The sequence below is a fragment of the Mus caroli genome, unplaced genomic scaffold (genome assembly GCF_978045245.1).
Source record: "Mus caroli unplaced genomic scaffold, Mus_caroli_1 scaffold_16, whole genome shotgun sequence".
Taxonomy (NCBI): Eukaryota; Metazoa; Chordata; class Mammalia; order Rodentia; family Muridae; genus Mus; species Mus caroli.
Window position 1 is genome coordinate 51,337,621 of NW_028227271.1, and position 16,217 is coordinate 51,353,837.

The 16,217-nt window shown below is 40.8% G+C and overlaps 1 protein-coding gene across 1 annotated transcript in view; it reads left to right on the forward strand.

Annotated features, from left to right (window-relative positions):
- Positions 1-16,217, forward strand: part of Ext1 (exostosin glycosyltransferase 1) — a 278,044-nt gene that overhangs the window by 243,932 nt on the left and 17,895 nt on the right. Inside the window, exons 4-7 of the mRNA XM_021183381.3 lie at positions 77-196; positions 9,532-9,664; positions 11,919-12,037; positions 13,802-13,897. Of these exons, the coding sequence (XP_021039040.1) occupies positions 77-196; positions 9,532-9,664; positions 11,919-12,037; positions 13,802-13,897 (468 nt within the window). The remainder of the gene's footprint in view (positions 1-76; positions 197-9,531; positions 9,665-11,918; positions 12,038-13,801; positions 13,898-16,217) is intronic.

Here is a 16,217-nt window from a genome sequence, read left to right on the forward strand (position 1 = left end):
CCCACTGGGTTGTTTTGATCAAGCTCATCTCTCTGTTTTACAGTTATAATTACTATGTGTTCCCCTTATTTTACAGATTCCTTCTACAATCAGGTCTATTCATCAGGATAAAATCCTAGCACTTAGACAGCAGACACAGTTCTTGTGGGAGGCTTATTTTTCTTCAGTTGAGAAGATTGTATTAACTACACTAGAGGTAAGTGAGACCATTCCACTCATGATCGTTGAATAATAGTTCTTTTATTGCAACCTCTTTGTTTTACTGTTGGGTTGTGCACTTAGTCAAGTAGGACAAAACCAAATTTCCTGTCCTTGCACAGGTTAGTGACAGCTCATCCTGCAACCCCACATCTGTTTTACCAGTCTTAAGCAAATGCCCTCATTCCTGACAAATTCTCATAGTAGAAGTGACATGGAGAGAAGCTGTGCTCTAGACAAAGTGATTTGTCTGGCATAATTTCAGAGGTAATGTGGGTAATGACTATCTTCCTGTCACTCAAACTCAGTGGTATCCTTTGAAGACATATTTCTGGAGTAAATTGAGAAAAAAAGATAATGATCAAGTAAGGAAACTATCCTCCACCATTCTTAAACTATGAACAGTTCAGGGAGCACCATAGGGCACAGCGCTTTAAGAGACAGCAGGATTGTTTCTGAAGACACATACAACTGAAGCAGCCAGCCCCATGTTATAAGGTTGTGGTAAGAAGAAAACTTTCATCATGGTTGTATCCTACTGGTGTTGAAAATGTTAATCTTTATAAAAGTAGAGACTCTGGCTCGTGAGTGGATAAACATCTTCAAGTTGCTTTATTCTGTGTGTGTGTGTTGAGGGGCAGGGGAGTTGTATTGAGAAAGCACTCCACATACACTGAGCCATGTCTCATTCTTTTAAATTGCCTGGTTTAAGGCAATAGCAAAATAGAAAATCATGAAAATGATTAAAACCACAGGAAGTAGAGCAGATAGCAATGGCCTCGGGCTATGCAAAGCTTTGCAAAGAGCTAAGAAAGATCACAGAAAACTGCACACTCATGAGTTTCCTGGCTATGAGCAGGGGAGTGATCAGACTGTCTCCTGAGGTGACCCAGGAACTTGGAGAATGGGGCAGGACGATCTACTACACACTTGGAGAGTATTTCCTTCGGAAGTTAACAATCACTCTGAAAGCTAATATAATCTTGAATAAATACAAAACAACCAAGTAATACTGTGGAAACTGAAGTCACCTGCTCCATCCACATGATCATGCTGTGTTCTTGTTGAGGGGAGGGTCAGCATGAGTGTTAGACAAAGCACAGTGGAGATTTTTCCACACCAGCCTAACTTCGGCTCCAGGTCTTAGCTCTAGGCAACCAGTCACCAGGATTTTCCCATGCCTATGCCTGGTGTACATCCTGAAGCTAGGTAAACAGGTCTATCTAAGTTATTTTCCATTCCTTTTTGCTTTTGTTTCTGAGTGAGATTGGAGACTTTTTTTTCCTTTAAAAATAATAAATCATTTTCTAGCCTTTTACTTCTTAGAATGTTAGCAAAACTAACTGGATTTTATCTGTCTTGCTCAGGAAGCCCACAGATAAACAAAAGAAACTGCCACAACATTATTGACACTTGCAATTTTTAGAATATTTGAAATATTAGTTTTTTGTCCTAAACATTCCCCCTCAGCTGTTCACGCTTATTTTGTTCTGTTTGTGTTATACCCGTCTCAGTGTCTGTAGCTTCTCTGCTGGCTACATTTAGACAGGGCCTTGGCCTTCTCATGTATAGTTTATCTGTACACATACATACACATATTTTACTGCAATCATGTTTTATATATATATATATATATATATATATATATATATATATATATAACATATATATATATATATCATACTGTCTAACTGCTTAGTCTATTGGCATTTATTCATGTTCTGTATTAAAAAGGTAGCCTTTTTTTCCTCATTTTTTTTCTTTCGAGTTTCTAGTTTTCCCATGGCTTTAGTTACTCTATCCATAGGGCAAGCCAAGGGCTCTGTAGTATGGCTTCGGGCATGTCCCTAGCCTTTTTATCCTGTCCTGCTCTGTTCACCTCTACACCCAGACCACGTTTTAATCTGTCTTCACCCTAATACCATCGTGTGGTAAGCCTCTGCTTATCCACCCATCTGGTGCAGGTCACCGTAAGTACTATCTGTGATTACTGCTATCTGCATAGATGACTGGGAATGCATACAGTGCCTTAGTCAGTGTTTTGCTTGCATTTTGAGCTTTGTTTCTGCCTACACTTCTAGGTTAGTATTTATGAAGTGAAATTAGTGAACCAAAGAGTCCAGGCATTACAAAGTTCATAATATATTTTATTAAATTACTATGTTTTTTCTTAAACTTGAAAAAACATATTGTTTTATTTTTGTTTGATGAAAATGGCACATGAAATTGAATGACATAAAATAAAACTTGAGTAATGGGGAAATCTACTGTAAAGATAGCAATTTTCCTCGATCTACACATCAGAGTCTTAAAAGAAGTTAGACAAATTACTCTGAGCTTTAGTTTGAAGAATAAATGCCCTACCGTAGCCTAGGATTATTGAAAAGCAGTAAAGATCATTTATTTCCATAGTTTAATTAGTACACATTATAAAGCTACCATAATTATGAGAGCTTTGATCCAGCTTCTCAAATGAGAGAAGATATGAGTTGTGCTATTTGATACCAAATAACGTATTGTTAGTACAATAGTGGGCATATATATAGTATAAAAGTACTAGCAACACTCACATGAGGACTTGGTTGGACTCCCCGTATCCATGTAAAAGCCAGCCGTGGTGACGTGGGCCTGTGACCACAATGCAGTGCAGGCAGTAGCAGGCATATTCCAGAAGCTTGATACGTAGCCAGGCTAGCCCCAACTGCAAGATTCAGGTCCAAGTGCAGACCCTGTCAACCTCTGATCTCCACACAGGGGAGCACTCTGCACACACACAGGCACACAAAGATAATACAGTTGATGTAATATGATAGAGATGGGTATAGCCATATCATTTGAAGTAAAAGAAGCTGCTCTGCCCATGATCTCAGGCATAAAACACACTAAGTGTGACGATGAAAATCATTAAAACTTTTGTCAAGCAGATACACCATAAAGCAATGCAAAACTGAGGGCAGAGATTCACAGTCAATATGAAGCTAAAAAATGTTAATATTTTTGACATGTAAACTCTGATAAAGAAATTAGAAAAATATCCAAGTTCCCAAGTAGGCTGGAATACAGTGAGACCTTGTCAAAAACACACAAGGGTACTTATATTTTCAGATTAGAACAATAGAAGTACGTCTTTTCCCAAAACCCGATAAAGTACATTTTTCTACAAACATTCTGAATTAGGATATGAAATGAAGAGTTTTTGATGTTGTTAAAAGGAAAACCTCCTAATATTTCAGTAATGTATGTATAATAAATTATACATATGTATGTATATGATGGCAGATGTGTATAGATAATCAGTACATACAGTGGCTTGATTTAATGGTTTTCTTAAAGTATATTATGATGGTGCAGAGAATAACATGCATTCAGTAAATCCATATTTTGATTACTTATTTTGTACCTTTTCCCAGGCTATCAGTATGTGTGATAGAATATTGTATTGTGAATCTGGGCAGTGGCCATGAGCCATATCTCCCAGTCAGCCACACTTGTATCTCTGTGTGCTGTGTTGCTAAGGTTAGTATGCTGGATGGACTGAGTCTAGTAAACACATTTTCAACTTGCTTTATTTTTAGTCTATGATGAGTTTATCAGGATGTGACACCCTCATAATCTAAAGAAGTATCTACAGAATCCTTGTGTGGATGGATATAATAAAGACAAGAGATGCAAACGTGTAGAGTGGCTTAATTGCTAATTAAATTTAATTGTAATTGTTCCTAAGGGTATATAGTCAAGTCATGTATGCATCAGGTGCTGTGAAAGGGATATTTATTTACCTTAACTTGAGGAAGTTAAAATTAAATAAAATACTACTTCCCACCTATAGCATCAGTAGATGGCCCATGGAATCATGGTAGTATTGTCACCAAGGTTGCAGAAGAGAGACTTTAAGATTAGAGTGGAGGATGACTACCCCTCTTAAGCCTTTCTGCAGAGGCTAGCACCTTTAGAAGAAAGCAGAATTTTCACCCTGTACTTCTCGAGAAGATAATGACCTAATGAAGAAAGTTCTAAGTAGCATAGGCTATGGTGTTTATGTTTGTTATAACATTGCACATCCTCAGTCAGATAGTGAGAAACAGATTGGCCCATTGTGATGTATCTACATAAAGACTGTTATACAGACACCAAATGTCGTAAGGATATACATTTATTGGTATAAGCAAATGTTCATACTTTTCTTTTAAAAACAGGTTACAATGTATTCAAACCCATCTTTTATTTTGGTCAACACAATACAGACTTGTACACATTTAGGGAAAACCATTCCTAAGACATGATATAAGATAGTAGCTGTATCCCCCTTTAAAGTCTTATGTATTTTACTTTTTGTGTGTATGAATGTTTTACCTGTATGTATATATGTGGATCACATGGACATATGTGCCCTCAGAGGCCAGTAATAGGTGATCCCCTAGAACTGGAGTTCAGATGATTGTAAGCTGTTTTGTGGGTTCTGGGAACTGAACCTGGTTCCTCTGTGAGCTCCACTGAGTCACCTTCTCATCCCCTAGCTGTCCCCTATTTAAGCAGGGATTTATTTGAAGCTGATTTTTTTTTTCTCTTTCTTCCCTAATTTGCTGCAAAGGACCTATCATGAGTGATTAGTTCATTCTCTTGATATTTCAAAATAAAGCAGTCCATGTAAGAAAGAAGACTGCCTTAAATGACACATCTCGTTGTCTACAGTAGGAGGACCAGTGTTGCCTCCACTTAGACTCTCTAAATGGTTGCATCCACTTAGACTCTCCCAGGCTGTCTCTGAGAGACCCTCCTCTGCTGCATTCTTGTGAGCCTTCATGATTATAATTAAAACATAACACACAGACAACATTGCTAATTTGCCAGGCAAAAGATCATATCTCATTAATTATATTTCTTTTGCAGCAGGTTATTGTGTGGATCCAGTTTCTTGTCTATTAAGTTAACAGAGCTCCCTCCATTCTCCTGCAATAACAGCTGGATGTGTTACATTCATCACAATAGAATCTTACGTTGAGCTGTTTTCATCTTTGAGCCTAGAAAAGCTTTCTTCCCCTTGGATCTAAGCCACACAATTCTTTAGCAACACATTTTTTTAACACTAAAACCATATACTTCATTCAAATTTATAGCAGCTGTCAAATCTCTCTATATCATCCCAAGATTGGATTGTAACAATCTGACCTCTCAGGCAAATTGCAAAAGAGAGAACACTTGCTTTCCCATCTTAATTCAGAGCTTGCATTACCCTAAATTCAACAAACAGAAGAGGTAAAGGAAATGCCATCCCTAGCCATCCCTATACACAAAGCAACAAAGCGTACATGTTCCTGAGATGAGCTCAAGGACCACACGTCAGCGGGGCCCACTTGGCCTAGCACTTAGACACAATAAGTCATCTGATGGGTTATGGCCCTGCTAAGGAAGAGAATGGACGTTAACTCTAGGCAGCATAGACTTAAGGCTCTTTTGCTTAATTTATCTACGCATAGACTCTAGATCTGTGGTACTTCTTCCTTGTTGCTCATAATCTAGACCCCGAGAGTGGGATGACAAGTCTTTGGAGAATCCCCATTAGTAACTTCTCTCATCATTATGAACAGATGCCTTAGGAGAAGGAAAGCTTATTCAATTCAGGCTTACAGGTTAAGGTAGGGACAGTATGGGAACCGGAGTATGAGAATGCTGGTCATGTTCTTTGGTCTGTAGATTGGAAATAAAAAGTAGACAGGAAGTAGGACCTGGCTATCAAGTCTCAAGGCCCTCTCTCACTCCTCCAGCAGTGCTTTACTTCTTAAAGGTTCTACAGCCTTCTAAACAGCATCATCAGGTGGACCCAAGTATTCAAACACCCAAGCCTGTGGTGGACATTTCACATTCAAACCACAACACCAGCTCTAATGTTATAGGTAGTACTTAGACACAGTCAAAGATGGGATCCCTCATTCTCCCCAAAGCCAAGGATGAGCAGGGAGTGCATTCCTTCCGCATGCCCACTCTTTCAGACTTGGGATCCTGTTAGCTCTCAAGCCTGACTGCTGCATTTTAGAATTAGTCTCCTTGGAGCTGGATTTTTCTGTTTTCTACTTACTTGCAGGCAAATTGAAACAATGGCAGTGGACTGAGTAGCAAGCTGCTAGGGAGATAGTGTTCCTTCATGGGTCAGCCCATAGTAACTCAGGTTCAAGGCAAGCAAAGAGAAAGCATGCATGAGATGATAGCAATCTCTGGCATAACCTAACAGCCTATGGCAGCGGAGGAGACGCTATTTTAGAAGTGGGGGTTGTGGAGCTTTCCCTGTTTGCTCAGTTATCTGACCAAGCACATTTAAACTACAGCACTGTTGTGAGCTAATGTCAATCAAAGATGGCTTTGGCTTTAAACACATGTCATATGATGGCACTTGGTGTGCCAGGCAGTAAGTATCATTTGATCAAGGACCAAATGAAGATGACTACAGCCTGCAACGCACTACCCATGATTTTGTAAAAGAGAATGGCATAGAACAATAAGGAGCCTGTCATTCTACCCTGTAAATTTACTCAAATATTATCCTACTGAGGGCCTCAACAAACAGCCTCTCCCTCTCCCTCTCCCTCTCCCTCTCCCTCTCCCTCTCCCTCTCCCTCTCCCTCTCCCTCTCCCTCTCCCTCTCCCTCTCCCTCTCCCTCTCCCTCTCCCTCTCCCTCTCCCTCTCCATCTGTGTGTGTGTGTGTGTGTGTGTGTGTGTGTGTGTGTGTGTGTGTAAATACCCAAGGAAGTGTCCAACCTCTAAATGTTATGTCTTCTTTCACAGCAATAAAGTGTAAACACTGAGTGCCATTTAAGAATCCTGAGAGCTGTCTGGTGAAGTGACAGGGAGAGCTAGACATTAGGAGATTGAAAAATGACCTTTCTGTTTGTTGGAATGAGATCCAAACTCCTTCAAACTTTTGACAATCCAAGTTGATATATAAGCTTTTTAGAAGCACATCTGTCAGCCAGGCAGTTCTGGCGCATGCCTTGAATCCCAGCATTTGGGAAGCAGAAGCAGGTGGGTCTCTTAAATTCAAGACCAGCCTAGTCTATAGAGTAAGTTCTAGGGCAGCCTGGCTACAAAGGCAAATCCTGTCTCTAGGAAAGAAAAGGAAGGAAGGAAGGAAGGAAGGAAGGAAGGAAGGAAGGAAGGAAGGAAGGAAGGAAGGAAGGCAGGCAGGCAGGCAGGCAGGCAGGCAGGCAGGCGAGACAGACAAACCAAAGTCTTAAAGAATCTTTAATGAATGTGGAAGCTTTATTTAGAAGTATTCTCAATTCTTTGCCTAGACAAATGACTCTATTTTGGTCAGTTCAGAGAAATAAGCTGTGAGTACTATGAGGAAACACATAAAAAGACCAATATTGGCTGTATCTAGAAAATGAAATGAGATTTGTTTTGAAAGGCAAAAGTCAAATCTTAGATACAAGAATTTAGCAGATTATCTGACATTCTGAGAGGCTGTCAGTAAATCCGTTTATTGCCAGTGAGAGGATAAACCGTGGAGGCCACACCTCTCTTGGCCAAGGTTAAGTTCCATGTGCTATATGCAGTCACACTTGTATCTGCTTGTCAAGATCCATTTAGAGTATGGAACGCTTATTAGAATTTCAAGAGTGTTCCATAACTGATGGTCGTATTTGGAAAATTTGAAAGAAGCCGGTGCTGTGACTTTAAAGCGAATGGAGTCCGTGACCATTTGAGGCGTGCCTCCCTGGGACCCAAGCAAATGATGAGCTACTTGTAACATCTCTGAGTTCCGTGTCATTTGTTTGTAGCTTCAATTTCTCATGCTGCCTCTTGCCAATTTATTCTGTGTCTTGATAGCCGAGATCATTGATGTGACCCCATGCTAAAAGGCACATAAATTTAGAAAGAAAACAAAAGAGAGATCTAAATAGACCACTATGGAAAGGAAATAATAGCCTGCATTGGGGAAGTATGTGAGATGAAAAAATGTAATAAATGGTATACAGACAGTTGCATGCCATGTAAAACTCTTTCCAGGTCTCACATGTTGCTCACAATAGATGTCTAGAGGATGGCACTGCAACCCATGCCTCTGTACCATTGGCAGGAAATATCAACATTATAATTGGATTCCTGAAATCTTCATCAACTCAGAAAGTTACCTAGCCATATAAAATTAGCAATTTTGATCTGAGGGAAAGATAAAAATGCAGATATTACTGAACTGAGATTATTTGTTCCTCTCAATTTCTACCCTACTTCTTTCAGTAGGAAAGTACAGGTGATGTGGTTTAAAAGACCCATACGGCTCATTTGAGTGTTGTACCCATCACTGAGTGGGATGACATGGTGAGCATATTAATAACTTAGCAAATCCTAGAAGTCCATGCTTAGTTCACATTTCCTTAAATGTTATATCAGGGCTGATTGGCAGATTCGGTGATTTATTATTATTGGGAGTCAAACAGTGCTTTATAGATGGTAACAGATACAACACAACTAAGCCCTGAGGTGGCTTTTTCTTTGTTGGTTTCTTTGTTTTTTTGAGTTTTAAACTTTTTTCCTGGTATGGTATTCTGTATCAAGTTAATTATTTTCCACATCATATCTTAATGAGTCAATGGTTTTATTACAAGAGTTTGAAAGTCAGAGAGAAAGCCCTAAAGTAGACTAATCACATTCAACTGACAAATGATTCAGGTTGGGAGAAGGTTTGTCTCTAAATGTAAAATTTAATGATCTGCAAGGTCCCAAAGTCCAACGAAACTAATGAACTAGCCTGACAATTACTAGTCTTCATATGCCATGGTTCTTGTCCCATTCCGTAGGATGTTTTGAGCAGTTGTTAAATCACTACTTTTTGAAGTCAAAATACAGAAACCCTTGAGCTGCAACTCCCTGCAACGCCCTGCAACTGACTTTGAAAATGGAATGAACGATGGTGACAGGCAATTTAAAACTCCCTCCTGAATTAAAGGGATGGAATGGGGAGTGAGCCTGCCTTTTCTTGTCTTTGCTTCTGTCTCCACATGGCCCACATTGACAGTGTTGTGCACATAGAACGGAACTTGCTGATAAGATCTGAATCTATATAGAGATGCCCCACCACCATGGACTGGTGAACTCTTCTGTACACTGTACTTGAGGAGCTTTGTCAAGCCACAGTCCATCTCTTGCTCTCACTGCCCTGCTGAGCCTGTCATTGCTTTGTCTCGCACACGTTCCTATCAGTGGGGACTTGGAGAAGGAGCAGTTAGAATGTGCAATATCTTTTCAACATCATCATTCCCTGTCTTGGATGAGCCAAGACCCTTTCTGAGTATCATCTCAGACTCAACTTCACCACGTGCTGCTTTGCTTTCTAGATTATTCAGGACAGAATATTCAAGCACATATCACGTAACAGTTTAATATGGAACAAACATCCTGGAGGATTGTTCGTCCTACCGCAGTATTCGTCTTACCTGGGAGATTTCCCTTACTACTATGCTAATTTAGGTAAGTGAATCCCTTTGATTACCCCCAAAGTGATTATTCTTCCCAATAGCCAGGGCGGGAGATTGTTGTCTGAGCCCCCTTTAAAGCGGTGACTCACAATCCAGAATTGTAAATACAACAGAGTATTAGAAAACAAAAAAGACAGGAAGCCTTCTTTCTCATCTGAGCAGCTGTCCTGTACATTTGGTAGACTTCATTGAGAAATGTTCTTAAATTATAGATCATTTTGAACATGAGAAGTGATTAAGTATAAACTTTATATATATGTGTGTGTGTGTGTGTGTCTATGTATGTATATAGGTATGCACGTGTGTGTATATCTCCATGATTTTTTTCATAATCTTACTTCTCTTTATGTACATTTAGAAAAACCTGAATTAAGAAGGAGAAATAAGAAATAACTAAGATGATGTGACAAGGAAGAATTGATGCATTCTTCCCATGTTTAGTATGTTCCTCTCCTACACAGAGCTAATGCCAGTCTAGATGTTTGAAAGTTTGATAGAATCTATACTCACAAGCAGTTTTGACTTGGTCTCAGTGGGGTGAAGGATGTGAGTGCAGAGATACAGCTCCACAGAGGCTGATGTTCCTACCGCAGCCATTTCCATAATTGGAGCCCCAGACGCTCTCATGTTAGTGGCATCAGGGACACGTTAGCTCAGAGTTACAGCGTTTAGAAAATGTGGGGCAGTAAGGTATCTTTCAGACTGCTATGATAAAGACTCAGGGTGGTCCTATTCTATATGAATGTGCTCCAAAACACCTTCACCCTTCTTAAACTGTACATATTTAGTTTGAAACCCACGAAGTGAGACTGAAGTTCAGGGCCTAAAGTATCCATCAGCAGTGAATAACCATTTAATGTAAACTGGACATGTTGGGAGGACCATGTGGAATTCAGTGGTTGGTTGACTGTGAGCCCGTGAGAATTCATCGAGTGTCAAAGGCAGTAGATAAGAATCCTAACATTTCTCGTAAAGCTCTGTGATCTTCATTCAGAGTTAGCCCTTTAGAAGTATGTCTATGATGCCTCTTACACTCTTGCTGGAAAATCTAAAAGCAATGACTGGTTTCCATCGTTAAGAAGTGCTTCCTCAGTCCTGGGTATCTTTCCTGAAGTGTACATCAAGAGAAGAAGAAACTCACTTTCTTTCTGAAGTTCAATTAAAATGCTAATTGGAAGGCACAATTTTCCATGTAAAACATTTGCATAATCATTTCACATATACACTCTGATTTTAACTTACATCCCCACCTATATCAAAGTCTAATGGGGATGTTCCCACAATGCCTAGTTCATACCTAAGCTACTAATGTGCCAAATTAGTAGGCCTAAATTAATGAAGTTCTGAAAGGCTCTTAACCTGTTTGTAATTTCCAAGGTCTTGAAGAAGGGCTCCTGAGGGGGTACCTTCTTGTTTCTCTTTGGTGGTAATGGTTGATTTGCATAGTCATTGTCCTTGCCCATAAAGAGCTCCCATTGGGCAGAAGTCAGTTTCACATACTTTTTCTCTCAGTGGTGTTCCTGTTACACAAAGCAGCCATTCTTGAAAAATGGAGGCTCCCTTAGTGTGACGCTGCTGATGCTGGAGCTAGTGTTGAGGATGCTGATGGTGATAACACAGAGCACTTCTTATTTGCTAAGTCCTGTTCTAAGTGCTCAGTGTGTATCAGGGTGCTCAACTCTGGGGATAAATGCATGTCCCAGCTGAAGAAACCCAGAGGATTCACCCGTATTTCTCAGTGCCACTAACACTGATGGAAGATCTGGGAGTCAGGCCTAAATGGATGATGCTAGGTGCTGTCCTTTGAACCTTTTCTACATGTTAATTCTTATATGAAATGTTAGTCACACAAACCCCTTTAGCAGGCACTTGTAAATCCCCCAATGGAAAAGGCTTGCTTATGTATAGACATAACAGGTAAGTTATGCACCAGAACAGAGTGCTGCATAGATACATATTGGGTAACATTAAAAAAAAAAAAAAAAGAAAAGAAAAGATGGCAGGCATCACTAAGGGAAGAAAATGTCCACAGAATCTGGAGATGGACACTGGAGAGGTCTCTAGGCTGATTGGTTGTTACATGTCAACTTTTCCTTTTCTCCACTTCTGTCCATAAATAAGACATGAAGGACAGCTGTGCTTGAGGGGACAGCAACTCCAGGGTAAACCACTGGGACATGGAGTCTTTTTGCTGAGTCTTCTGTTTTTCAGTGCTTCATTAGGCCCCTCCTATCATTGCCTTTCAGGTTTAAAGCCCCCCTCCAAATTCACTGCAGTCATCCATGCTGTGACTCCCCTGGTCTCTCAGTCCCAGCCAGTGTTGAAGCTTCTTGTGGCTGCAGCCAAATCCCAGTACTGTGCACAGGTGAGTAGCCTCATTGCATACCTCTCCCACACTTGGCTTTCCAGGATGTTGCTCATCAGGTAACATACCCACTTCCTCTAGTGATTGGCTAGGCTTTGATACTCTCCTTTTTATCAACTTGGAGACTCAAAAGTGAAACCTGGCACAAGTCAGATTTCAGAGTGACCTTTGCCTTGGTGTAAAATGTACCTGCTCCCCCAACACACACATATACAGATGTTCTGTTTAAAAAAAAAATGTATGAAACAACCTACTTCCTTTTTTTCTTTTGTGTATGGATAGGTACGCATGTTTTGAGAGGGTGAGCAATATGTTTGTGTATAGGCACATATGTTCACATATGTGTTCAGGCAGAGATGAACCAAGGATATTGTTCCTTAGGTACTGTCTACCAACTTTTTTGAGACACTGCCCCACCCTGGAACTCATTGATAAGGCCAGGCTGCCTGGCCAGCAAGCTCCAGGGGTCTGCCTGATTCTGATGCCCCACCCAGCCCTAGGATTACAAGCACACACTCCCATACCTGGCCTTTCCCACGGATGCTGGGGATTGTCCTTGTGTTGGCAGGGCAGACATTTTCCTCACTGAGCCACCTCCCTAGCCTCTTATTTCATTCATAAACATCAAAATGATAATGTAAACCAAAACGGCCACGGGCAGGACACAGAACACTACGTTCCAGTAACAGTAACAGACTTGGCAGTGTCGGGAAGTGTCGACTTTTCCTTCACAGCAGCCAGGAGAGAGAAGAGAATGATATCTGCAGTAACAGTGTTTCCCAAATCAGTAGCACTCCAAGAGTCTTAACACTGTTTAATTTTTTAACTTGTGCTGGGTGTAGATAAGATGGTTTACAAATGAGGAAAGGCTCAAATCATAGTGAAGTGTTCAGTTTTGAGTTCATTGCCTTTAATGGAAATTATAAAGTCACGTAAAGCCAGCAACTGTTCAGGGGAATCCAAAGCAGGAACTCATTGTGCTTCTGTCTTAAATTCTTTTATGTCGCCCACTTGCCTGGTGTAGTGTGAGTTCATAGCAGATGTTCAGATGTTTAGTATACATTTTTATTTAACTTGATCACAGTTGCTATTACACTCTTATCATAAGATATCAGAAGTTAGAAAACACTTGATTAAGTTCCGGCAAACTTGAAGTTACTGCTTTTTATTTGTGAGTGAGTGTGTGTGTATATATGTATGTATGTGTGTGTGTGTGTGTGTGTGTGTGTGTGTGTGTGTTTATCTATGTGTTTGCATATATGTGAGGGTTTATGTATATGTGCAGGCACATATGCACAAATGGGCATATACATTTAGAGTCCATAGGATGACGTTGGGATCTATCTGATTTGTCCTCTTTCATATTTGTTAAGGTAGAGTTTCTTCCACACAGGGTTTGCGTATTGGCTTAGCTGGTCTAGTAAGCAAGCTTACCGCAAGGATTCTCCACCTCCTAGGGACTAGGATTTTTGGTAGACATACACACCTGGCATTTTTATGGGTCCTGGGGATCAAACTCAAGCTCTTTACTCGCTGAGCCATCTCCTCAGCCCTTAAGAGTTACTACTTTTTCCTGGTCTCTGAAAGTAGTCATTTAGATTTCTACCATTCCTCTCTGGTTGTTGAAGATTGAAAGTTCTAAAGTTGGTACGGGTATGGACTTACTTTGAAATTTTGTTTTGCCAGCTCACTTCTATCCCTCTTTTAGAAGGGGGCCTATAGAAGTACTCAAGACAGCCATCTAATGATCCCTGTGCCTTTCAGATCATAGTTCTGTGGAATTGTGACAAGCCTCTACCAGCCAAACACCGCTGGCCTGCCACTGCCGTGCCTGTCATCGTTATTGAAGGAGAAAGCAAGGTAGGAGGGGCTAATGTGAGGGTACTGTGGAAACCTACCTCTTCACAGACCACCATGGATGCTTTTGGCTCTAGAAGATCCCTTAAGAGTCTGTGGGTCAGGGTTGTGTCTAACACTGTACTTGTTCCCAAATGTCTAGCTTTGCCAGCCGTGGACTTTGGAATCAGTAAAACTTGCAGAGTTTCACTGCAAACAATCTGGCAGCTAGCTTTCTAACTTTACATTCTTGGATGTTATTTCCTCATTCATAGAAGGACACTCATACCACATACTTCCTAGGGTAACTGTGAGGGTGAAATGAGCTCAAGGCTCAGCAGTGTTTCCATAAATGACAAGAATGAAAGGTGGCAGTGGCAGCTGCTGATGCTGATGTTGCATGTGCACAGTTTGTTTAGCTAATGCATTGTGTCCTTCGGAAAAAGTTCTTCCTTACCCTTCTCTTTAAAAAGTCGTTTCTCCTTATTTTGCCTTGAAGCCTCCCTTCATCCAAAGACCAGCTCAGCCTCGCTGGCCCATTACTTTCATTATCCAGTCCACTCTGCTTAGAACTCAATCACGTTCTGATCATCCTCTGGCCTTTCAGGTACTATATTTATTGATGTCTTAAACTAGCATCTGAAGTCACGTGTCCTGCCCAAGACGGCCTTCCAGTCTCTTTCTCTCTCCTTTTTTCTGTAGCTGCTGGTTATAATGATTCGAATGGCCATTTGGCTTTGGTCTTGGCCCACTGTCTCAACTCTCCACCTCTGTCAACATCCCCACCTGTCTTTCAACCCCCTTCATTCTGCCGTGGTCTTAAAATCTCACCCACTATTAACAGTCAAAACCCAGCTCACTCCCCTGGCTGCTACATGGTACTTTCTTTCCCAATTGTAATTAGTCACTACTCAGTAAAAGTGATATTAGAGAAGCAGTGTCCTCTGAGAGACTTCTTTTGCCAGTTCCACAGAGACTACTTTACACTAGGTACAGTACCTAAGCCAGAATAGCAAAATAATTAGGTTGTTGGGTCAAACCATTTGAAACAATCTTGGATCTTTAAAAAGTGGCAAATCCATATGTTCCGCATAATGTGGTGAGAATTGCAATAGCCCCATGGAGAAAAGACAAACAGAGCATGTCATTATATACTCATTTTCCACTTAGAACTTTGTGTGTTGGGTTCTATGTTATAGACTTGCAACACTTGAGAATATGACCATTGTATTAGAGCATCCATAGGTCTGTTGTCAATCAAGATGGTTATTGAACCTGGTTGATTAGCCTTTGATAAGAAAAGGTGACTCTGAGGACTGTCATAAGCCTTCTGGCATGAATTTTTCTCTTATGAATACATGCCACCATATGCATAGTTTCACAAAAGGTACTGACACAAGAAGTCTCCTGCCTCCCATGTTTTATGTCTACCTCCTCAAGAGAATAATGTGTTAGAGGGATGGGTTACATGGTGGTTTTAACATCTGGAAGCCTGGACAGTGTACAGATGGACACCAGCAACTCTGAACTTTGGAATTCTTTGGTGTTTTGCCCCCATGAATGACCACATCACCCATATCTCTTTGGACTGTGTGTGTCAAGATATGTGGACAGGACTCAATGTGCCTGACTGGGGCCATTCTGATGTCTTCAGATTACACTACAGTTTCATGCTCTAATTCACTAATTGTATACCTTTGCTCCCAGTGAGAAGTGCTGAAGATGCTAATGCCTTTCCTGGGATCATACCTTGAGGAGGTGCCACACTCTCCCATTAATTTCTATAACCATGCCCCTGGGAACTAGTTTAGTTTTCACCTTTACTTTGGCCACTCATTCCAGTGGGCTGTGTGGCTCTTGTGCCTTGTCGTGACTCTCAGTGTCTCGGGTGGCACATTCTCTGGAAGGGTTAGCATTTCAGCCTTGCTGCGGACTCAGTGGATTATAACTTAGCCCCACCTCGAGGATTCAGTGAAATATTGTGTATCAAGGACTTAGCCTTGTGCCTACTTAACACACACAAACATTGGCTTGGTTTTTATATGATCTGAGGGGCATGTCTTAATCTCTGTGCTGTCACACACCTTCCAATAAGCAGAAGTAATCACGATACCCAGTTTATGGTGGCTGAAAGAATCAAATGATACCATGTGTGCCAGGAATTGTCAACAAGATATCATAGACTCCCCCAAACTTAGGTGCAGGGTGTGTGTAATTATTTCCATACAGTTTTTTTCCCTCTGTACTAAATGAGTCTTGGCCAGTTCATTGTCGTGTTTATAAGTTATAAAAGACTTGACTGCTCACATGGTAAACCAGTGAACAAACAGGATAAAACCCAGTT